Here is a 25301-nt window from a genome sequence, read left to right on the forward strand (position 1 = left end):
AAAAGAAGCGGGGAGAGAGAAATATAGGTCTGAGAAATGGTTTAATAATTAATCTCACGAAGGTTTATGAGTTTGTATAAAAAAAATAGACGGAGATCAAATTTGATAAGTTTTTGGATAGTTAAAAAACCAAAACCAGGTAAGTGTATAGTTAATTATTTAGACCTACTCCTACAGATAAGGGACTATTTATGGCCTTTTCTCCTTCATATTCACACCTTAATTGAAAGATTCACTTCAATTTCTTGAAAAGTCTTGGTTTCTTTTGAATTCCCAAAGATCTTTTCAGTTTTGAACACCCTTTAATCTTCTCAATTAACCCATTCTTGGTATTTACTTCAAAAGAATAATAATTGCCTTTTGACTCGTTCAAATTTCATTCAATCTTGAATGCAAGTGTGAGCTGCTAAGCAAGTGGGGTTACGTTAAAGTTGCCATGGAAGAGTAAGTAACCTTCAAAATCTCTGCTTTGATACTTATAGTTTACAAGACTGATAGATCCTCTAGTTTGTTTGAAGTAAATCTGAAGTTCTTAAGTAGTTAAGATTAAAGATTCTTGATATTTTAAGGAAATTTGGTAGTAAGAGAGTTTACTGGAATACGAATACCATTAATGTGGGTGGGTCGAATTGAATGTGTGTGTATTTGCAGGGGAAACTCTACAGAGCTACTACAAAGATTCCGGCGAGACAGGCGCATACTTTTGAATTTCATACTTTCAGGAAGTTTAATCAAGAAAGTGGTAATGCCTCCTGGAGCTGTTTCATTGGAGGATGTGGATCTTGATCAGGTCAGCGTTGATTTTGTCCTCAATTGTGTAAGAAAAGGTATGGAATCTACATATTTGCTTACAATGGATTGCAATTATTCCATTAACAAGTTCACTATTCAATTAGTTTAGCTGCCTTATTTTGTTGTTTTTTTTGTAGGTGGACTTCTTGAACTATCTGACGCTATTAGAGATTATCATGACAGCACTCTGTTCCCTCAGATGGTAAATTCGGACTTCCACATACTTTAATTTCTGTTCAGTGGTTACTATTTATGAATATGTTAGTTCAGGCTTGCACATGCATTAATTTCTGTTCAATAGATATTTGTGAATGTTCCGGTTCCCAAGGTTTATCTATTGCTGCTTAGAATTATTTCCACAGGGGGTTGTTGTGCAGCACTTTTTACCTATCCAAAACACCATTTCGCGCGTTCTATACACATCGGTGTTTATGTTCGTTCTTCAATGGTTTCCTTTTGGTATAAGAGTAATGCAGGTTCAACTGATGAATTCTTTCTAGCAACAAATCCTGAGCTATCGGGTTCGCCTCCAAGAAGATTACCCCCACCTGCCCCTATTTCCACACGATCACCAATTTTGGCATCACTCTCAACGTCAGAGCCCGTTGATACTGAACCATTTGAAGAGCTGTCTAGTTTATCCAAATCGCAATCTTTCAATTCGTCACAACAACAAGAGTTAACAGTTGACGACATTGAGGATTTTGATGACGATGACGATCTGGATGAAGTTGACAGTCGAAGGTATTCAAGAAGAGTTCTCAATGATGCTGCTGATCTTGTGCTTGGATTGCCGTCATTTGCCACTGGTAAGCATGCTTATTATAGGTGTATACGCATATGGTGGACCTGTAATTTCCACTGTCATTATTTTGTGGCAGTGTTAGGTTGTATTTTGCTTGTTCTTTAGCTCTAAGGTGCTATATTTATAGGACTGGTTATACCAGGAAAATAGTTGACCGGGAGAGTAAGAGTACTTTGAGATCTTTCTTTGGTGCTATATTTGTACTATACTTGTTACTTTGTGCTTATGGTGCTACCACATGACTAGGAAACTATTAACAACACTGGTGTAGATTATCATATAACTTCTCTAGGTTAGTGTCCAATTTTCACCCACTAATGATAAATGGATTTTTTTTATAAGGGCATTTAACCAGTGGCGGATGCAAGATTTTCACTCGGGGGTTTGGAAAAAGCAACAAAAGCTAAACATAAAATACAATATTGTCACTGGGAATCGAACCTTGGACACTGGAGAGAATTTTGAACACCCTCAACTGCTTGAGTTAACCTTTTTACATTTGTTTAGGGTATTCAAAACGTATATATGTACATAAACACAGAAAATCTACCCTGTATATACAGCATAATTTTTTGCCGAGGGTGAATACCCTCATGTCCCTTTAATTCCGCCCCCGCATTTAACACTGTGCTAATAAGCGTTGTATACTAATGATAAATGGATTTCAATTCTCATCCATGTTAATTGCAGTTCAAGCAATGCACCAAGGCCGTGAACATAGCATAGTAGCTTGATATTGGGACAATGTCAGTCCCCTTTTTATCTGGAGCATAAGAAATCCACCGTAATCTCCAGCACACTTGTGTGATTTTTGGATTTTCTTTTTCCAGCTGATAGGCGTTAATTTGTTTTTCTTCTTTTGTACTGTAGATCCCATATGTGTTTTTTCTTTTTCTAGATTAGAAAGAGTTAGTTCTATCTTGATGCCAGATTAATGCTTTTCTGACCTTTGGCTATCATAAACAGAACTAGTTGTCAGGTTATTAATTCTCATATTCTGATGCAACTCTTTTTAGTGCTTAAATTTTATTTTTAATTTTCTTTTGTTATAGCTCTTTGTTATATTGCTCCTCTAATCACTTGATTGTGTTTATAAATGAATCAGTTAGATAGTTATATACATTTGATTCCTGATCTTTAACAGACCTACTTTTTGAGTTTGGTGCCTTTTAAGCATAAAGAGTTCCCACCAATGTTTTCTCTTACTCTTCCCTGATAACTTCTCTCATACTTAGTAGCAATAATATTCAATTTGTTCTGAAGCTTATTCTCTCTTTCATAAACCCTAAGCAAATGATACGTTAAGCTCTGTGCTTGTGCACGAAAGCTAGAGTTAAGATGATGTGATATGATTCCTTACTTATTTCTGGCAACTCCTTGTTATGAAGGCTGTTTGGGGAATATCATGGTAAATGTTAAATGTGAACTTAACGAAGCGCGGTTGTCATATCCATGTAACTAGTTTATTTTGCCTTTACTTTTTTAACAGCCTACGGTGGCAAGAATTTGTTTTGGAGCTTTATATTAAATCCATATTTTTTTTGACTTTGCCTTTTGGTGTTTGAATTCTTTGGTTTTATACAATGTTTGAAGCTTTGAATGCATGCGTTGGCACATAATAGGTACTTCTGGATTGATTACTGGAGCAAGTATTTGATGAACGAACAATTTAATATTCTATTCCAGTATTTCCTGGTCGTTACACTACTTCACTTGTAGATTCCACTATCTTCTTTCAAAATGTACTCTTCTCTTGCTTTTATGTGGATGGATGGGAAATACTTATACTTCAGGCTGTATTTCTTCCTAGCTATTGGCGATGATGACCTTCGGGAAACAGCATATGAGATCCTTCTGGCTGCTGCTGGAGCTTCAGGGTATTTTCGCCTTTTCTGTTTCTTGGCTTGCAATATCTCCCATCTGATTAATTAGAGGTATTTAATAAGCATTCTCTATGCACAGGGGCCTAATTGTACCATCAAAGGACAAAAAGAAGGAGAAGAAATCTAGATTGATGAGGAAGCTGGGCCGGAGTAAGAGTGAAAATGTAGTGACCCAGTCACAGCATTTATCTGGACTGGTCAGTTTGTTGGAGACAATGCGTGTCCAGATGGAGGTAGGAAATTGAATGACCTTATTTTTTTTTTTTTTCATTTTTTTTCTTTGAGAAGGTAACATTTGGAAATTGAATGACCTTATTACTTTTTCTTTTTGGTTTTTACTTGTATTCACACTCTTAAAATGGTCACCATTCCGTTCATCCTAAATGTGCCACTTTATAAGGATGAACCACTTTACTTCAACTAAAACTAAACAGAAATTTATGTGGAAATTTTACATCTCCACAAACCTTTTCCCTTCCCTCCCATTTCAATGGCTGTCCAATCTCTTATTCCTTTTAAGCTAACCCATAACTTGCGGCCTTGCTCAACCATCCTTGGAAATGCCTGCTCTCTCAAGTGATTAATGATGGGTTGTTGTAACGGTTTGGTTCTGCGATAGGTGGTAACAGTGCATATTCAAAAGTATAAATGAGGGTGGGAGAGACTGATAAAGAAAGAAGGTAGAGGACAAGAGAAGTAGGTAAAGCTGTTGATTTTCTAGGCAAGTGGATGATTTTGGTTGAAAAGAAGGTTATACGGTATTTTGATAGTTTTGGAGGTCTTGTGAGGGCTTATTCTCTATATTTGTACTTGAGATAAGCAAGTTATTAAGGCATATAATTATCTAATGGCAATGGTGATGTTGCTTGGAAGTTGAGGTAAACTTGTTTCTAGAAGCGCTGTCTCTTGGCCTCAATTTTGAAGTTTCAGTCAATATTATATCCTTAGGTTCTTGTGAAGCAAGGTGGGAATAGCTGTATACAGATAATGTTGTCTGTCTTTCGAGGAATTATGTAATAGATTGGTGGTTAGCCTCTCTTTGATGTCAGATTGCTGGTAGCTTCTGTTGTTTGATTTACACCAGTAGTAGGACAGATATCTAATTAGCTTCCTTGCCTTTAACTTAACAAATTGGGGATAGCTTGCAGCTTGCCTGCTGTTTCATTGCAAATCTTTTTGGAAATGAAATAACTTAAAAAGCAGTAATTTTTTCTCCTTAGTGGAAGGGCATCAAGCTGATGAGGCTACAGTTTGCTAGTTAAGGTTGAGATGTTACGCCAAGAGGTGTTCAAATACTATCAAAGTATAGAGTTGCCTCGAGTTGTTATGTTGGTGATTTGCTTGGTATATGGTGCTTGTCTCCACCAGCTGCCAGTTGGTAGTGTGTATATAATGTAAATAGTATTCTTATTGCTGGACAGGAAGAAAAGGGAGTTATCGATTCAGTGTTTTTGATAACTAAATGAGTTAAACATTCATTATTAAATCATAGAAGTGATAGCTTGTTAAAAGGGAAAGATTTCCCAAAGGTAAATGTTAGAAGATGAAAGAGGGAAGAGAGATATTGAAGATCTGGTGATATGACAAATACGAAAGGCACACCTACTTATAGGGCGTCAAACTTAATACACGTTTAGTTGTAGACAAAAATAAAATTAAGAAGTTTACTCTTCTAATGGCCCCAAGACTGTGGTCTAGTGGTAAGAGCGCAACAAGTGATGTGTGAGTTAGGCGCACATTGTGGGTTCAAACTCTGTTATTTAGGAATTTGCAGTTACATACTTGCTGGGTTCTTACCTGATTATTATGTTCAGATTTCTGAGGCCATGGACGTCAGGACAAGACTTGGGCTCCTTAATGCGATGGTTGGAAAAGTGGGTAAAAGGATGGATACAATCTTGATCCCACTGGAATTGCTATGTTGTATTTCACGCACAGAGTTTTCCGACAAGAAATCGTACTTTAAGTGGCAAAAGAGACAAGTAAGCGCTGTCTTTCTCACTCAATATGAAGATGCAAAAATTTTCTCCCCTCCTTCTCTTCCTAATTGCTGTAATGAGCTTTGCGAAGTTGCTTATTTATGCAACTAAGTTCATATGATAATGTATTTAACATTTCTGTTACATATTCTTTTTCTGTCAGTTCAGTTAAACATGTTGGAGGAGGGGCTCATAAATTTTCCTGCCGTAGGGTTCGGGGAATCTGGGCGAAAAGCAAATGAGCTAAGAGTTCTTTTAGCTAAGATAGAGGAATCTGAGGTGTGTACATTTCTCCCTGTCCCACTTTTGCTGAAAAGAAAGTTCTGCTATTTTTTTTTTTTTTTTTTAAATGAACTTAAGTATTTGCAATTCTAGTTTGGTCATGCGCACTTTCAAATAGCCAAATACTGAACTTTAATATTTGAACTTCTTTGAAAATAGTGAAATTCAATATACGAACTTAAAGTAAAATATTGAAGTAGTGGTCTGAATGTGTATTTCAAGGAAATACTGGTTTCTACTCGTTAATCTTCAACTTTCACATTTTTTCCAGTTGAACTTCAAATACTCTTTTATTCAGCTTCAACTCAGATGTGAAAACTTTCTAGTCTCAGTGGCAGACTTATGATTTGAAGGCAGTGGGTGCACATGCTTTAACATACACCGCGCCTCCTGGTTTGAGTAACATTATGCATTCAGTTGGTTTAGTTACTTTCTAATCTACTTTTAGTTCACAAATAAAGAAACCACTGGAATGACTTTGGTTCGGTGCAGTTTTAAGACTTCAGTTTTTGATTAAGTTTAGGGATCTCTTTCATTTGCCTGATAATATAAAAGAAAGAGCCAGGAAATATGTGTCCATCCATCATCTATGCAAACAATTTCAGGAAACACGTGGCCGTCTATCATCTTACAAACAAAAAACTAACATCATGATATTTTAACCTATCATTCTTTTCAATAAAGGAACTGCAAATTAAATCACGATTGACCAATTCACCTTAAGGCCGATGTAATGAATTTGTGGCAACCCTAGTTGGATTTCATTTCCTAATTTGTTGCCGAAAATAAGTATCTTATATAATAAATAGATGGATTGAGCACTCCAGTTCTTTCAAGCAAATTACATACATTTTTGATTTACTTGAGAGTTCTGTTTTTGAAGTTTGATCATCATATGTCAAATTATAGGATTGCTTAGCATAAAAGTTGGCGTTGCTAAGAGGGTTTTAATCTTTGAGATTGGAGGTTAACTATCCATTGATTTTCGAGTTGTGCGTTGCTGGCCCTCTGGGATTTCATGGTGACAAAAAGGAAGTGTCTATAATTGGAAATTGACATGTTTTATCTTCTTGTACTTCTATTTGTTCTCGTCTCTTCTTTTGTACTCTCCTAAAAGGACTTTTTTTGTTTTTTTTGTTTTTAAAAAAAAAAAAAAACTTATTGGCCCATGGAATAAGTTCAATTGACATGGTATCATTGATGTTTGTTCTTGTTTGCTTGTTTGATGCTCTTCATCATTATTTGTGCTCTCTCATTTTTTTTTTTTAAACCTCTCAATCTAGGACATTCTGATACCATATACTATGAACACCTATGTCCTGAGAAACGAGGTTACTAGAGAAGGGTGCTTTGTGATTCTATATCAGATGATGTGTTAATATATTATTTCTTTGTTTCAGTCTTTTCCTCCCCCTGCGGCTGAGATGCAAAGGACAGAATGTTTAAAATCTTTGAGAGAGATCGCTATTCCACTGGCAGAAAGGCCAGCTCGAGGTGACCTAACTGGTGAAGTATGCCACTGGGCGGATGGTTATCACCTGAATGTCAAATTATATGAGAAACTACTTCTCAGTGTTTTTGATGTTTTAGATGAGGGAAAGCTCACAGAGGTCAGTTAAAACCCACTTGAATGTCATTCTGTCTAACAAGTTGGGATTCCGTTCAAGAATTTCTTGCATTCTTCCTGTGCCTTACGGTGCCAGGATGAAGATGACCATCTTGTTTCTTGTACACTAGAAACTAGAAAGTAATACTCTTAGGATGTTACCTTTCTCATTAAAAAAGAAGGTAATATTCGTAGGGGTCATTTCGTTTTACAGTCTTGTTATGCAGGGTTTATAATAGAGGGACATGGTGAGTGAAGCCGTGAAGGTGTTAAAAGGGGATGAGCCCTCAAATCACAGGGAAGGAAATTTTCTCAAAAAACCTACAAACTCTTGTAATCCATGCAGACATAGCGAAAAATAGGCACAATAGAAAGGGTTTATATAGCAATACCTTTTTAGATAAGGATTTATATAGCAATACCTTTTAGGTGGGACTATGCCTTATTTATGTTAGTACGTCTTACGTGTCCTTTAGGTCTTATGTTTTGTAGGAGTCCCTTTAGTCTTGTTGTTGTTATTAGTATTATAAATAATATGGGTCTATGGAGCTTAAATGAAACAACATGATCAGTTAATATTCATATAACAGACCACGCTTGGTTGGGATTCAGATACAGTTGTTTTATGTGAACACAATAACTTGTTTTATCAGTAAAATACTGAACAGTAGTGCAGTGAAATGTAATGTGAGTACATTCCTTCGGAAATCGATTTTTAGGTTTGAAAGCGCAATTTTGAACTTCATCTTTTCCAACCAGGAAGTTGAAGAAATTTTGGAGCTTCTAAAGTCCACATGGCGTATTTTGGGAATCACAGAAACTATTCACTACACTTGCTATGCTTGGGTATTATTTCGACAGGTATAAAATGACAAAAAATACTGGTTACTATTCAAAGTTGCTTAAAACATTACTATCATATGCTTGACTACTAACATGCTGATGGTATATGAATTGTTTGGACTAGAGTTTACTTCTTTATTAATTATTTGAGTGGATATAGACCATAACCTTTTTGGAATATTGTTGCCATAGCCTGCAATTTCCTATTTAGAAAAGAACCTGATATTTCTTTAATCTAGTCGGCTTGAAGTACCAGGAAAAGCATGTATCTCTGACTGAGTTGCTAAAAGATTGGAAGGCTTTGTTCTTCTATGTTTCTTAGTTTTGCTGATGTCCTCTTGGAGTACTTCTTCGCCTATGTTAACATTCAATGTCAATTTACTTTTTTGCATACAATGAATCTTGGGGTGACCAAGAGTTGCTCATCACTTCTCTTTCTCATTTGTCTGAATGTCCTTGAGTATTGAGCGGCCATTTTAGATGTGTCATCCTTATGTAAAACTAATGATGCATCAAATGTGATGTTGTACTTGCTGCTACCTACTTAGTGGCCGATTGGTACTCCGTTTGTGGTATCTATAGTGACTTGAATTTTAATAATTTTGATAGCAATTTTACCACTCAAAGTTAAAAATACGTTGTATGAAAAATACCACACGCTATGTTTTCTGATACCTTCGGTATTATAGGTTTATTAATACAAATATCAACAATCCTTGGTGAAGCTACCAAAGAAGACCAAACTACCCATCATTTTGAAATGATCTTGGCTTATGTTATTGAAGATTTTGTAGCCTGCCTACTATCTATAAAGATTACATTTGTGACTTAATCTAGCTGAATTAAGGTGATTATTTGAAATGCGTGCTTTGTTTAAGGGTGAATAATCTTTTTGGTCCAGTGTTATTCTTCAGTTGCCTATTTTTCTCTTCGTGTTATTTAACTTAGAAATTTGACCTTCGTCGAATCAAATGTGCTATTACGGTCCAATTATAACTAACGTAAGTTCACTAGGGACAACTGTGGTTTTTTCGGACTACAAAATCCTCATCCTCTCCTCTATCCACATTATTTAATTTCTGCAGTTTTAAGTAAAAAAAATTATCCCAATAAGCGATGGGATTTTAAGGCAATTGCTTCCATCTTGTTCAGCCAACTGTTTTGAAAATAAAATCCTGACATGTTGCAACAATTTCTTCTTGCTTGGTTACCCTTATTTCAAATTTGGTTACTTGGTTGAACCTGGGGTCTATCGGAAACAGCCTCTCTATCTGCCAAGATAGGGGTAAGGTCTGCGTACACTCTACCCTCCCCAAACCCCGCTTGTGGGATTACACAGGGTATGTTGTTGTTGTTGTTTGTTGGTTGGACCTGATCCCCCCATCAATTCCTCTTTGCTTATTGTCTGATGTATGATTGTCCTATTTCAATCTATGCCCCTTGTGTTGTTGCAGTTTGTCATCACGGGAGAGCAAAGGATCTTGCAATATGTCATTGAACAGTTAAAGAAAATACCCTTAAAGGAACAAAGGGGACCACAAGAGAGAATGCACTTGAAGAGTTTGCATTCTAGAGTTGAAACTGAAAAGGGGTTTCAAGAGTTGACTTTCTTGCAGTCGTTCTTGTTGCCAATTTCAAAATGGGCTGATAAGCAGTTGGGAGACTACCATCTCAATTATGCTGAGGTTTGTGAATAATTCTGTTTTACTTTGATCAGTTGATTGCAAATATTGTGCGCATGATAAGTCTTTTGTTTTAACTTAAGCATTTACATGAATGTCTTTTCCTGTTTTGAGATTTTGTTTTGTGGTAATACAGATACTGATCAAATTAGACCTTGTACTGTAAATTCTATTTATCAATTTAAAACTAAGAAACACACACTCAAATTTACACTTTCCCCATGAATGATGGTTGCCAATATGTCAAATATTCTGCCTTTTCTATTGAAATTAACTCCATATAGGCTATTATTTAGTTTAAGTTACAGTACAGGAAAGCTGTCTAAAAACTAGTTAATTTTTTTTTTGTTTAGGGGTCAGCAATGATGGAAAACACTGTGGCAGTTGCTATGCATGTTCGAAGGCTTCTTCTAGAAGAACCTGAAACGGTATGTCTGCGTACCTTACCTGTTTCTGGTGAACTATTTTAAGTTTCTTCTGGCTGAAATTGAATCCTATGTTATATGTGCTCTGTTCATTCACTATAAACCATAAGATTGACATACATGGACACTTATAAATAATAATGTCCTATACGAATTTGATGTTTGTGCAGGCTATGGAGTCTGCAACAATATCAGATAAAGAGCAGATAGAGTTCTATGTCACATCTTCAATCAAACATGCATTTACGAGGGTAAAGATTTTTTACTTCTTCAGAAAGGAAACTGAAATTAGTTGCTGAAATAATTACTGCTGTTGAAATCTTTCTATATGTTGGCCGGAAGTGCTACTGCTTAGTTAGTTTCTTCCGATGGTAGAGTTCTACTGTGACACCCCAGCTTAGAAGGAAAGTCCCACATCGGCATAACACAGGAGAGGTGCGGGGTATATAAGTAAGCATGCCTTACCTCCTAGCGACGAGTTTTAAAGCCGTGCGGGCCTAGGCTCAAAGCGGACAATATCACTAGTGGTGGGTCGCATTACGGATGGTATCGGAAACCCCCGTGTCGGCCTTGTCGATGGGGGGCTAGAGTTCAACCGAGTTTAGGCAAATCCGGGTAGGGGGCAAACCTCGATGTCGAGTCTAGGCCAATCCCATGCGGTGGGGGCAAACCTCAGGGAGGACGCTGAGTCCATAAGAGGGTGTGTATGTGACACCCCAGCTTAGGAGGAAAGTCCACATCGGCATAACACGGAGAGAGGTCTTTGGGTATATAAGTAATCATGCCTTACCTCCTAGTGACACGTTTTAAAGCCGTGCGGGCCTAGGCCCAAAGCGGACAATATCACTAGTGGGCTGGGCTGTTACATCTACGATCGGTTAGATTAATTTCTTCAGATGTTAGAGGACCCTAATTATGAACTTCCATATGCAAATTGTGGATCATTAAAATCTTTTATTTGTTCTTTTATCTTCATTTTCTATTTCTTAGCTACATGTCAATGTCATTGTTAAATCCTCATTCTATACTGGCTAAGGAGCTTGCTGTTTAAAGAAACATTATTTGTACCGATGATGAAGTATGCTAATGGATGGGCATGACTAGTTCAAGAGGAGGTTTTGATTTACAGTGTCTTGCCTCAGATCTATCACTTAGTCTCTGTACTTTTGGACTAACTTTCCCAATCTAATACCAAATGTAATAATCCAAGTCTAGCAACTAGTCCAAGAAGTTTCTGGTGTTGTAACTTTTATCAAAAGAACTTGAAGCTCAAAGTCTATCAGCCCAGCATGGCCAATTAGAGGTAGAAGGGCATTTTCCCTTTTAATAAAAACTTACTAGTAGTGGCTTAAATATGTCTTTTGAACAGTTAAACAGTCCATCCAAATTTCTCATACATTGACTTGCAATGTGGTTTTACTGTGTACACTAAAATAATCGAGAACATAATGGGATCAGAAAAGACCAAGAACACTGCCCCCTGTCTTCTCACTTTCTAAATCACAGTTAACATTTTTTTTTTTTTGATAAGGTAAATAATTTTATTAACAACTGTGGGAACTTCAAATACTTTGAATCTTGTGAGATTATGGTGCATTTATGTTAAATAGGCTTCTCACAGGAAGCGACAGGGTGTTTTCATATTTCCTCACAAATGACTGTTTGCAAGTTCATCCAGAAATTACATTGATTGATTTGCTTCCTATGATTCTAACAACACAAGTAGACCAAGTGTTCCCTGGCTTGGTAGACTTCTCATATTACTAGAGTGCAATGTTGATTGTTGGGAGCATCTGTTCCGTGTGCATCGTAGCTAGTTGCTGAGTGTTGTTATTCAGTTCTGTGTTTCCTCTAGATTGGGCATGAAGGAAATTTCTGTGTTTGTCATGAATAATTGCTTTGTGCAGATAATACAAGATGTTGAGGCAATATCTCATGCAACAAATGAACATCCTTTAGCACTGCTTGCAGAACACACAAAGAAACTCTTGCAAAGAGATAATACTATTTACATGCCTATCTTATCTCAAAGGCATCAAAATGCTGCTGCTGTTTCTGCATCCATACTTCACAAGCTTTATGGTATCAAATTGGTAAGTAATGATTAATCTATCTCCTGGAGTTCTAGTTGTAGCTTGAGTAATTTATGGTAATATGTTTAGTATGGCGGTTTGAGTGAATGTCAATTATTCAGAGACCATTCCTTGATAATGCGGAACATCTGACCGAGGATACTATAGCTGTCTTTCCTGCTGCTGATAGTCTTGAGCATTATATAATGCAAGTTATCGTATCTACTTGTGCTGATGGAACATCAGATGCTTATTGCAAAAAGTTAAATTTGTTCAAGGTTAGGGAACTCTTCCTGGGCTTCTTTATTTATTTTTATATTGGAGCAACTTACAGTGACATAATTTTGCAAAATTTATGTGTGGTAGTTCGAAGTGAAAGATTCTGTAGCCAGTAAATTAATCTTATTGGATTTATTGTCTTCTGACCTCGGCATTCTAAATGCTTAGAACCTTTTTGTTGGCCGGTGGCGGGACAGTTTTGCTGATAAAGTTTCCCTGTGTCATGCTCCATATTTTTCGTAATGAATTTGGTGACTTGCTTAGCCTTTTCTTGTTTTAATTATAGATTGAAACTGTGTCTGGGACATTGGTACTACGATGGGTGAATTCACAACTTGCAAGGATTTTGAATTGGGTTGACCGGGCTATTCAGCAGGAGGTAATAACTTATGGAGTTGCTAAATCTATTGATTGTAGTTCAGTGAAAAATTATATCATTTACTAGCCTTGCCGTAGTCATTATACATCCTGATTCCTGCTATTCTCTGTGCCATATATCATTTCTCATTTTAGATTTTTCCATATCCTGTCTTATCTCCTTTTGCATCATAAGTAAAAGTTAAACGGGGCATCTCCCCATTTCAATATTCACTGTTATGGTAAAACAAGTAAAATTGAGCTCCTCCTTTTATACAAAACTTGGCCTTTTAGCATATGAAGTTAATTACCTTTTTATGGTTTTCCAGCGGTGGATACCGGTTTCCCCTCAGCTAAGGCATGGAAGTTCAATTGTTGAAGTCTACAGGATTGTGGAAGAGGTTCACAAATCATACTCTATTCTTCGCGTATTTATTTTTCGCAATTTTTGTGTCTTTTCCGGAATCAGTTTTCTATCGCAATTCAGTTTCCACACCATAAGGTTCTCGTGTTTCTTTATGGCATCATTTGATAGAACAGACATGGTGAATTTACCTGAATCTTTTGTTCCAGCAACCTATGGGTGTATAGTTTCATGTTAATATCCATGTTTAATGCATAAGTGGGAATCGGGGATGATGTAGTATTCAGTCTTTTTATCTACCCTTGACTGCATATGCTGGTAGATGTATCATGGATCTTCCATAGATGCAGAAAAACAAATGAAGCTTTTTTTTTTTTTTTTTTTTGGTTAAAGGAAAAGATAACAAATGAAGCTTGTTTAATATAGCTTTTAAACAACAGAGTATGCCACAGGAAGAAGAGTTCCGATAATTACGTCAGCAACAAGGGAAGATATTTCTTTATTGATTTGTCTTATGTACAGGGAAAGAACTGGACTTTGAATTAGTAACCCATGAAAGCATAATGCTAACGAAAGAAGCCAAATCTAACTTCTAGACTTTTGTGCTTGAGAGCTAAGTTTGATCACAAACTACTTTCAGCGACAAGATGAAGATTGTGTGTCGTTCCTGTCCATGTTATCTCTAGCAGCCTGGCTTTTTTACTTGTGGTGCGTTTGTGAAACTTAAGTGTAAAATACTTAGCTTTTGGAACATATACACTCGAAGATTCACAAGCCTCTGAAGCTCCAGCTCCCTACCCAGGGGGGTGGGGGGACAATAAAATAAAAATAGGAAGTGAACTTTAAAAAGTGGCTCAGACTGTGAACGATGTCGAATCTGATATGCTTACAGCGATTTAAAAATGCTTTTATACGATACCACATTTTGTAATGAGTTGAACTATTCTCTCACTGCAGACGGTTGATCAGTTCTTTGCTTTGAAAGTTCCAATGAGGCCAGGAGAACTGGGTAGCCTCTTTCGCGGCGTTGATAATGCATTTCAAGTATATGCAAAGACCATTTTAGATCAAATTGGTATGCAGTTTCTTTCTGCTCAGTGTCAAAGAATTCCTCTTTTTTTTTTTTTTTTTTTTTTTTGGGTCTCACAATAAAGAATTCTTCATACTGAATTTGCATACCTGCGGTTTCGGGTTATTAGCTTAATTGTCTCTTGGTTCATTTGGTACTCTGCACTATGGTTTGATGAATGATATATCAAAGTAATGGATGGAGGGACTATTAGATCTTCTGTTATTTGCAGTTAGGAAGGGCAAGATACCTCTTTACAGCATATTTTCGAAGCTATCCTTCCCACTGAGACTGTAAATATTCTGTCCGAGTAACTAATAATTAGAAATCCTAGTTTTATTATTTCGCTAGTTTCTTGCTCATGATATGGATGAATTGCCAGTGTACCCATTTGACGACCCTTTATCTCCATCCCGGTTTCCCATTGACAGAATTTAGCATGTTCAATTTTCAAATAGCTTTGAAACTTATGTTTAGTGGCTCTCTCTTTATTGGCATTCAAAAGTTGTACCATTTAAATAATTTATTTTCTTTTATATCATGCATTTTGTTTCTGCAGAACTGTTTACTACTAAATTGAACCTATATATTTCATGGTGAACTTGCTACTGTTTGCGTGCAGCTAATAAGGAAGATGTTGTTCCACCTGTGCCTATTCTGACAAGATACTCAAGGGAACATGGACTTAAGGCATTTGTAAAGAAGGAGTTGAAGGATACAAAGACACCAGATGTATTTAACTCTGCTGAAATTGATGTAGCGGCAACATCAATGCTTTGTGTGCAGTTGAATAGCCTCCATGTTAGTTAACTTCTACCTTCCTGCTTTATGTATGATTAAGATCTGAAGATGTTAATCATTTGCTTTCGTATGTTTTACTTTCCCCTTTATTAATGTAAAGGTGTATTTCTCTGCACTTGTTAGATTGGAAATCATGGCTCTGGCTAGTTTCATTAGCTTGAATCTGGACTTTATATGCTCCATTTCATAGACCTGCGAGGAATGGATCCTGTAGAGGGTTTATAACGTCAACTGACATCATATGTTAACTTTGAGAGGGCCGTTTGAATGGAAAAACTAATCACGATACTGAAAAAGGATAGTATACAAGTTTTATAATTTTGAATGGTATTTGCCGCTAAAGTCTTTGGAAAATCAACATTTGGGAAGTACTGTAGAGGCAAGCAGTTGGAGGTTGGGCAGTTAGTATAGTATACCGCTCTGACTAATTTCTTTTGTATAAGGACTGCTGTCTTTTCAATTTAGATATCTTCTCTAACTGATTATATTTCTAGCTTAGTTCGGTACGTCTTTATGAAATACTTCAATTATTAGTGGATTAATTTAAACTTGTCATTTGAAGAATTCTAAAATGTGACGTAAAACAAGTCCTGACCCTTGTAATGGTAGCAGTATCGTCTCGGTGCCGTTTTTATCAATGAAACTTTACTTTATCAGAAAGAATGCTTGCCTTTTGAACAAAGGAAGCCAAGCGAGGAATTCAAAAAGAAAGAGCTAGTGATTTGTGTGTCCCTCTTATGCAATTGAAAGTCCTTTTTTGGGGCAATTTTCTAATTTAACTTGTCATCATAGTCTATTCTGCTTGAACTTTTTAAGCTGCTGCTGGCATAAGTTACTTGAAACTAGACGATTTGTTATCTGTCACTCTCTGCCCCTGCTCTGATGCGCAATATGCTTGAGAATAGATTCCTCTTCTCTGTCTTATTGATCCATAGGAGTGGAGGCTTATATTGAAAAGCTTTCTGAAGTTTCATGTTGGAATCTACTGGCTGCTAGCAGCAAATTGAGACATATATCTTAGTCAATCACCACCCATCTCTAGAAACTCATACTGTTTCAGCATCAAATATTCTTTGTCCTCTCTATAAATACTACATCCCCAAAACAAGTCCTTTCTCCTCTCACAAACTTTTGATGACAATACTGAAAATACTGTTACCATCCCAAAAAAAATACAAAACTGGGAGTATTGTCGCTTTCATTTGCTACATTCGGCAGCTTTGATTGCCGCCATAACATGAAACAGCATTGAAGAATACATATCTTCATTTCATTAGCATTCTTTAGTTTTTAACTTAAGAACAAAATATTTCAGTGAGATATAGTGGCCTCTCCGTGTCTAATTGAGAGTTAAAGTGATAGTTCAAAAGATACCAGTTGTGTGTGGAAGTGGGACCTGAGTCGTGAGAGGGTGAGTCTTAACTCTTAATATTATTGGTAAGAGCCCATCTTAGAGCGTTCGTGGAATATCTAGTAAACTTCATTGTATATTCCTACTGTACATGTGTGCATTAACATCTTCACTTCAGAAAGAAATATAAATGGTCAACTTTATGAATATTCATATTTACAAAGTAGAATTAATTACTAGATACTTTGACTGCATAAAATATTGGGATATAATCAGAACTTATTTGATCTTATTAACATGCAGACACAAATTAGATTCTGTCTTAAACAATTTTAAGGCTTACCTCATTGTTTATCCTTACAGTATGCTATTAGCCAACTGAATAAATTGGAAGACAGCATTTGGGAGCGGTGGACGAGGAAAAAGCATCATGACAAATTGATAAGTAAGGAATAATTTGTTTTGAGTTTGGAATGTGTTGATATGTCTTATTATCTCCTCTTAGTATGTAATTCTAGCTTTGCAGCTAATAATATTCTAACAAGTTTTGAGTAATGGTAATAAGTATTTGTCGTTTTACCTTATGAAAAAAGGGTAAAAAGTATTTGTTATCTGGAAAGGTGCTCTCCATCTGTGATGTTTTATGAAGTAGACAATTGGAAGTAATTCCTTACAGAGTGCAAAGATGGAAAAGAGATCATATTTCCTCGCCATCCATAAAAAGAAAAGATCACATCTACTCACTTTTCTAAACCATTATAGTGATAGACAGAGGGAAAAAAGACCAGCAAAGGAGGATGTGGCGGGTGGAGAAGTAGTCTTAGTAATCTAGTCATTGTTAAGAATGTTAAGAATTAGAAGAACTTTCCTTAATTCATATAGTTCAAGATTTTATATAATGAACCATCTGATTTCAATCAGTTTTTTCTCTTGTCTTCTTTCCTCTTTCACATGGTATCAAAGTGTACAATTTTGACAAAGATTTAAGTAGGCTTCCCTACTCAGAACCCCTACCCAACTAAAAGTTTTCCGTCTTTCCATAGGTTCACTATCTTATTTCTTTCCCTTGACCGTTTTAGCAACACCACTCTTACCTCCGGCAACTTTTCCCACTGCAATGCTGCTCTTATAGATGGTCATTCTGGCAGTATTGACCTGTCTCGTTCGACCACAATTATGGCCATTCATCCGGCAACCTTTCAAGCAACATTCCCTAAACTTATTCTTCTCTTCTTTCTTTGGTGGTATTAGAGTTTGGATCTGGAGTCCTTGCTCTAAAGTCTAAACACCGAATTTCTGTTACTGGTAAAAAAGTGATCTTTTTTATGTATCAAACAATGTTTTTAGATCTCTCTTCTATACATTGAATTTCAAGTCACCGGTCCAAAAAAATTACGTTCTCTTCTTTGCTTTGTGTTATTAGAGTTTTGAGTATTTAGTCAAGATAATTAAAAAGAATATTTTCTAATTTCAAGTCACTATTCCTAATGATTATGTTAGTCAAGATAATTAAAAAGAATAGTCTTCAAAGTTATATCATAATTAGGAATGCCGAGAATCACAAAACTTTTCATATTTCAAGAACTGAGCATTTAAGCTTTGACTATGTATGGTAAAGCCTATGACTTGGTATGCTTGGAATGTTTTGCAAAAGAAACTGGGGAAAACAGAATATGTATAAAGAGCTGCAAACCTATTTTACTTCTTTAATTATTTGCAATATCAGCTGGGATTTTTAGCCCATAGAATCTAGGTATAATTCTTATCATGATGAGTGCCATTTGAGTAGTGGTACTCCTTCCTCTTTTGGAAAGGAATTACTTAACTATATATTTCTTTTCCAAACAAAGAGAACCCAGCTGAAGAGGCTGCAAAAGGTTCCCAGAAGAAGGACTCATTTGATGGAAGCAGAAAGGATATCAATGCCGCAATTGACAGATTATGTGAATTTACTGGTGAGACTTTTGTTTCGTGTTCTACCTTTTTTTGGGTTCTTTGCAAACAAATATAATTTTGAAGAATGTGTGAATTTACTAGTGCGAGATTTCTTCCTTTAATTTTTTGTGGGTTCATTGCAAATAACTCCTTATTTATTTTCGGTAATGTTGCAGGAACAAAAATCATTTTCTGTGACTTGAGAGAAGCATTCATTGAGAATCTCTATAAACCCAGTGTTTCACAGTCTAGGTTGGAATCAGTAATGGAGCCTCTCGATATGGTATTGCATCTTATAGTTGAGACTATTTTATTCATTGATAACATTGTTATAAATGTGGAAAAGGGAAAAAGAATTAACTTGTAGATTTTTAAGATGCAAGTGAGTCAGAAGATAACAGTAAAGAGTAACTATCCCATACAACTCCAATACTAATGAACTAATCTTGTTTGCTTCTTGCTCTGCTGCTCTGTTTGCGCCTTCTTATCTCCCTCTTGTGATGAAAAAGAATTAACTTGTAGATTTTTAAGATGCAAGTGAGTCTGAAGATAACAGTAAAAAGTAACTATCCCATGCAACTCCAATACTAATGAACTAATCTCGTTTGTTTCTTGCTCTGCTGCTCTGTTTGCACCTTCTTATCTCCCTCTTGTGATGGAAAGAAGTGCAGCTAAGTACTTTTTGGTCTGCATAGTTGTTCAAACCGCTCATCTAATGAGATGCTGGGATCTGGAAGGTTGAACTATAATCCCTGCGACAGAAATCTGACTCATAAATCTTATCTGAACTTCGTTTATGAAGAACTGGTTTTGAATCGTTAGAAACTCGAGTTGAGAATTTTTTTTCTACGTCTGCATGAATGACCTATAGGAACGTGTATCCCTGTAACTAATGCCATGCTTTCTTTTGTACTACAGCATATCAAAGTTAAAAATATTGAAATGTGAGACAGTACGTACATTGAACCTTCTGAGCAAATCGATTTTTCCATCTGGATCCCTGATTTAGATAATTGTTAGAGGGTATAAACGTAATATGGATTTTTCTTGCATCAATCCATTTTGCTGAGCTGGGATGTACCTCCCACTTTTCATTTATACTCAGGAAAAAGAGAAGCAGAGATGGTATAACTGTCTTCCAATATTTGCAGGTTCTTAATCAACTTTGTGATGTGATAATGGAGCCACTCCGGGATCGTGTTGTGACAGGACTGCTTCAGGCATCATTGGTCTGTGTACTTTTTAGTTATTGCTGCTTGGTTTTTCTGTTTTTTTAACTGTAGTAATTTTTGAAATCTTTGAAAATCATATTTCACCAGGATGGCCTACTCAGAGTTATATTAGATGGAGGACCATCACGTGTATTCTCCCTGGGTGATGCTAAGCTATTGGAGGAGGATCTAGAGATCTTGAAGGTATTCAAAATGGTTTTGGTTGGATATGCTCGGTCTACCTGAAGATATCCAAACTAATTTTTGTCTACCTGATATCTTGAATTGGTGGACTTACAATATGGTTAATTCTCACCTATGCTGCTTGTTTGTGCAAGGAATTCTTTATTTCTGGTGGGGACGGGCTTCCTCGTGGAGTAGTTGAAAATCAAGTTGCACGTGTTCGGCAGGTGGTAAAGTTGCATGCTTATGAGGTTAGTTCAGCAATATCATCCCCAATGAAGTACTCCCGTCCATTTTGACTTGTCTTATGTATTAAAATTAGATGTCCACTTTTACTTGTCCAGTTTGAAAAAACAATAGATAATCACCACTTTATACCTATTTTACCCTTATTATTAGTTGAGTTGGAAACTTCAAGGAATTGTTAGTGGTTGTACAACTTTTAAAGTATGTTTTATTGATTTCAATTATTAGACGACTTAGTAATAATTAGGGGTGATACAGTAAAATTGTCATTCAATTTATGGCTCCTTAAGGGATGTGCCAAGTCAATACATGACAAGTAAAAATGGACGGAGGAAGTACTAAGATTAGCAGAATTGACTGTGTAAAAACTTTGGTCCCTCTGGTTACTGATGCTTGTTTCGTCGGTTCTCCATGGCTCTATCATGAAACTCTTGTATGAGCAATATGCTTTTTTGGCAATATTGCCCCGATAACAATGTGTAAATATAGCACTATTTTAACGAATGTACATACATTATATATGTAAAAGTGGTCTAAGGTGATGTTAACACTAACATTCATTGAAAAGAAATTATATGTATACATTTAAAAGTCTGCTTGCTGCTCAAAAGCTTGTTTGTAAGACCATATCTGGCACTAATCCTGGTAATGCCTAGGCTGATCTAATCTGGTTTTTATATCACATATTTTATTTTGAATCTTCACTGTGAGAGTGCGGTATAACTAATGTGCCGCTTGTTTTTTGTGGTCCACAGACGAGGGAAATAATAGAAGACTTGAGATCTGCAAGTGAGTTAGAAATGCAGGGCGGAAGGGGCAAATTAGGTGCTGATACCAAGACCCTACTTAGGATCCTGTGTCATCGAGGGGAGTCAGAGGCTTCTCAGTTTGTGAAGAAGCAATTCAAAATCCCCAAATCTGGAGCTTAGTGTACTTCTTGTGTATACTTTTAGAGGACCTAGCAAAACTTTCAATGACATTGTAACATAGACACTGTCAACTCTTTCTTTCCTTATTTTTTCATGATCTCATTCGTCAATGAGACACATTTGCTGTGTCAGAATTTTTTCTTCAAGGTGTATGTACTTATAGCAGTCTTTTCCTTTCATTTCATGTTTATGTTTAGTGTTTTCTTAAACCTGTTTGAGGCATGTATGTATAATTCTGCTGTCATGGGAGAACAGATTGTAATATTATTTCAAAGATTTGAAAATTGAGTTGTATTGTTCTGGTAAGTGAGGGATTAAAGTCTTTTCATCTTGCAGAGTGCTAGATCATAGAACAGAAAAAGATAAGAAAAAGATACAGAGCAACACGAATCCTTTTCACTGACATGGGAATTAAAGTCCGTGTAACAGTCTGAACAAAAGCTTACTGAATTATGTCATCCACTACCATACTAAACTTCTCTGGAAAGCAAAAAAGTTCCACATTCTGCAAATCGTTATATCTCACAAGAAATAGCGTTCCAGATGGAGAAAAAAAACTCGAATGTAATCTGCAATGCCATTGATCCTCCTTTTTTCTGGTTTAGCATGAGGAAATAGGTACTTGAGGGAGGAAGCAGAAGGACGAAAATTGAAAAACTCATTTGATACTTAACATGGCATAAAATAGGCTGGTAAAACTTGATGGAGCTTTTCCATGCAGAGACATCAAAGATTGTATTGATTTCTTTTTGGCTCTTCAAAACATATTATTTTCCGTGATAGCGTTATCTTAACCTGGATGGATTCATCTCAGGTGGAAAGTTTTGTTTAATGTAAAGAGGTGGAAGCAATTTAAGGTTTTTTTTTACATTTAGAAGCAGGACAGGGAGAAAAATACTGACCTAGTATGACCCCAAAAGAATTTTGACGTATGTGGGTGTTTGTCATGTGAATCACTGTACAAATCACATAAAAAATACATACAAAGACATTGCATGCAATCTTATATGCAAAATGCGTGAAAGTTGTATTTAAGTGGGTATGTTGTTTGCATTTGTATTAAGTTTGCATGAATGTTGAATGAAAGTTGACACAAGTTGTACAGTTGTATGATACATTTTTTTTTTCTTGCTCGATTTGATTTTCCGTATGAAAGTTATTATAATTGTATGATGAGTTGTGTTAAAATTTAATTTAAGTTGTAGGTTGATTAAAAATTAATTTTGTATGTTGATTCTGAATAATGATTGTTTTTACCGTAGCAAGTTGTATAAAATGTTGTCATATTTTGAAGCTCTAACTTGACCATCAATGGCAGTTGGCGCTTGGGAGTGAAATCGGGTACATTTTAGGGAGGAGATAAGTATGGATCTAGGTGAATTACATATTATTGTTTTTAAACTGAAATCCTCCAAGATATGGGTTACTCACGGTCGTAATTAAGACAATATTCAATTTTGTATATATTTTATCAGAAAGATTTTGCTAGTTTTGATAAACAAAAAATACCGTATTGTAGGTAAATATAATCCTATTTTCACATATATAGAAAATTTCCCTCAATTATATGCGGTATATGTACTAGGTAGATTAGGGGTCCGGATTCAGTCCAGTAGCACATCCTCCAGTAATGTTCAATGGGCATCTAAATAGATGCCAAATTTCCACCTAATTTTAATTTAGTGGCTGATTTCGCTTTCTGAATTTTCTATCTATTTCTAAAATCAGCCTCTAAATTTAAAGTTTCAAACTTTGCAACTTAAGTCCCAAAAAGAAGCTGAAATTATAGTTGTTGGGTTAATATGCAATGGGGTAAGGTGGAATCGTGTAATCTCAGCCTTTAATTTTTAGATGGACACGGGGCAGCTATCTAGATGCCCATTGAACATTATTACTGGAAGATGTGGTACTGGACTGGATCCGGACCCATTATCATGCCATCAAGGTCTCACGGCTTCTTTGATTTCCCGAACAAACCCCTCCCATGACAGTCTTACACCAACACCCCTACTCACCTTCATTTGGTTAAGTTCGATAAAAACTTTAGCTAGCCTGTTTGGCCATAGATTTCTCAAAAAAAATTGAAAAATTAGATGTGAGCGAAGTTTTTCAAGTTTTGAAAATGTGTTTGGCCATAATTTTTGAAAACATATTTTACTTTTTGTTTTGAAAAACATGAAACACTATTTATACCCGTAAGTTCTAAAAACTATTAAGAATACCTAATCGTACAAAACATACATACTTGCTAATCCCAAATTATGCAGAGCATGATATTTTAATAACAATTGTTAATAATACATTTACTAGCTACTACAATTCAAATTATGATACAAAGATCCATTTTTATCTTCGCAACGGATTTCTACAGTTGATTGAGCAATTTTCCCTAAAATTTCTTATACTACTGTTTGGACACAGCTTAGCTCGTTCACTTTATAGAAGATACAACTTTAATTGTGAAAACATGGTAAATACGACTTTAATAGAGGAACATGGTAGATAGAATTAGTTGGATCATAAATAGATTGAGGTTGGATCATAAATAGATTGGGCTTTTGTATAAAATACAAAAGTTTGGGGAAGTTTTTAGAAGTTTTGAAAAGGTCAAAACATAGATCTTGGTCCAAAAACGGGTTTGAGCCAGAATTTGGGATTTGAAGATTTGTTATCAAAATCTGTTAAAATTTTTATGGCCAAACAAATATTTGAAAACAAATCTTCAAAGTATGCTCTCAAAATCTATGGCGAAATGGGAGCAATATTTTTATTTTGTCAAAGATCTCTTGATTCCTCGCGGCATGCATCAAGGCAGAAAGAAAGTCTTGCCAAGGGAGCCCCATCACCTACTAAAGGATCAGTTACTGGACGGCTACGCTTCTCAGGGCCCTCTGCGTCAGAGTGACCCCGCCGGGGCGATCCAGTCACCCGGAGTTCAATCTTAGACAAAGAGCAATTTGGATATGAAGCACTGCTGGGTAGACCATGGCTCCAATCAGGTGATTTATGACAGGGCATCGAAGGGATAAAACCAAAATAAAGAAGAGAAAGAAAAGTTTTTTCTTTCTTTCAATCCAAATAAGAGAACAAAGAAAGCAAAACACAAGTACTATTTTGAAAAAAAATCCTTTCTAGTTTGCTTTAGCTTTTCCAGCATTCGCCGCCCCTTCAATAGCCTTTTGCGCGGATCCCGCACTCGCGCTTCCAGACCTCAACGAGATTCCGGTAGGCCTTTCTCTTGCCGAAATTGCCCAATTGCATCGGGAGATCGAAGAGAATGCCGCCCAGTGTGGTGCTCTTGCAAGAAATACGCAGGTGCAAAAGATTTGTCCGTCAGGCAGGAGCGCAGGACGAGCTCACGCTCGAAAAATTAGTAGACGCCTGACATTACGTTAAACATTACTTTAGTATAATTTAATTTTCTACACAATTTTTATACTTTAAAATTAGATACTTACACTTCCTATATGATAAATATCTACACCTACACCCCTTATAAATAAATTATAAATATTTTTTTTTACAAAGGTATTTTTATGAAATTTTAAAAAGAAGATAAACACATTTATTGAAAAAACTTTTTATTTAATTAAAAAAGAGAATAAATATTTTTTGAAATTTGTAAATAAGTATACCAATTATTAGTAATAGCTTTCTTGCACATCGGTTGTTAGTTTGCTTCCGGACTCACCATTCCAAAGCTAGACTAGCTTGCTCGTTGTTTTAGATCTCAAATGAATAAGATCAGTTATTTGACTATGGTTTGGCGCTACGCCCGGTGCCATTATTGCCGAGCTAGATCTAATTGGATTTCGACTACTACCACATGCCATTTTTTGATACGTATAACTGTCAAACTCATATTTTGACCCATACAGATAGGTCTCCCCACTTTTCGGATATTCACCGGATTATGTCTGCGTAAGCCTGTCAACCGGTTTGGGTTAAAAGGTTCAAACCGATAACCAGACCGGTAAAATCGGAACCGGAACCGGTGAAACCGGTTTACCGTTTAATACTATCCGGTCCGGTTTCGATATTTTTGGGACCGGAACCGGACGGGTTAAACCGGTCAAATTTTTTTTTTTTTTTTTTTAAATGTAGCCGTTGGGACATTGGGCTCGACTGTTGGCCAACGGTCCATTTGCAAAAAAAGGCCGTTGCCAAACGGTTCCAAACTCCCCTTTTGGCCCCCCAACCCCCACAA

At 36.2% G+C, this 25301-nt stretch overlaps 1 protein-coding gene across 1 annotated transcript; it reads left to right on the forward strand.

The window, feature by feature from the left end:
* Positions 1 to 378: 378 nt before the first annotated feature.
* Positions 379 to 21273, forward strand: LOC132063692 (protein unc-13 homolog). Its single transcript, XM_059456371.1, has 26 exons — positions 379 to 444; positions 652 to 827; positions 930 to 994; positions 1259 to 1601; positions 3408 to 3474; positions 3560 to 3713; positions 5295 to 5462; positions 5628 to 5738; positions 7142 to 7351; positions 8107 to 8208; positions 9645 to 9875; positions 10226 to 10300; positions 10468 to 10548; positions 12205 to 12390; positions 12492 to 12647; positions 12935 to 13027; positions 13335 to 13406; positions 14327 to 14444; positions 15061 to 15239; positions 16954 to 17035; positions 18441 to 18545; positions 18702 to 18808; positions 19677 to 19754; positions 19845 to 19940; positions 20075 to 20170; positions 20921 to 21273. The coding sequence occupies exons 1-26, from the start codon at positions 437 to 439 to the stop codon at positions 21092 to 21094; spliced, it is 3333 nt and encodes a 1110-aa protein (XP_059312354.1). The 5' UTR covers positions 379 to 436; the 3' UTR covers positions 21095 to 21273.
* Positions 21274 to 25301: the final 4028 nt, after the last annotated feature.

This window comes from Lycium ferocissimum, chromosome 7 (genome assembly GCF_029784015.1).
Source record: "Lycium ferocissimum isolate CSIRO_LF1 chromosome 7, AGI_CSIRO_Lferr_CH_V1, whole genome shotgun sequence".
NCBI lineage: Eukaryota > Viridiplantae > Streptophyta > Magnoliopsida > Solanales > Solanaceae > Lycium > Lycium ferocissimum.

What these genes read in the sequence shown, in the direction of transcription:
- LOC132063692 (XM_059456371.1), top strand. An exon ending in ATGAGGGAAAGCTCACAGAG is followed by an intron (nt 7,352 to 8,106) that starts GTCAGTTAAAAC and finishes TTTTCCAACCAG; the next exon opens with GAAGTTGAAGAAATTTTGGA. An exon ending in ACCGGGCTATTCAGCAGGAG is followed by an intron (nt 13,028 to 13,334) that starts GTAATAACTTAT and finishes ATGGTTTTCCAG; the next exon opens with CGGTGGATACCGGTTTCCCC.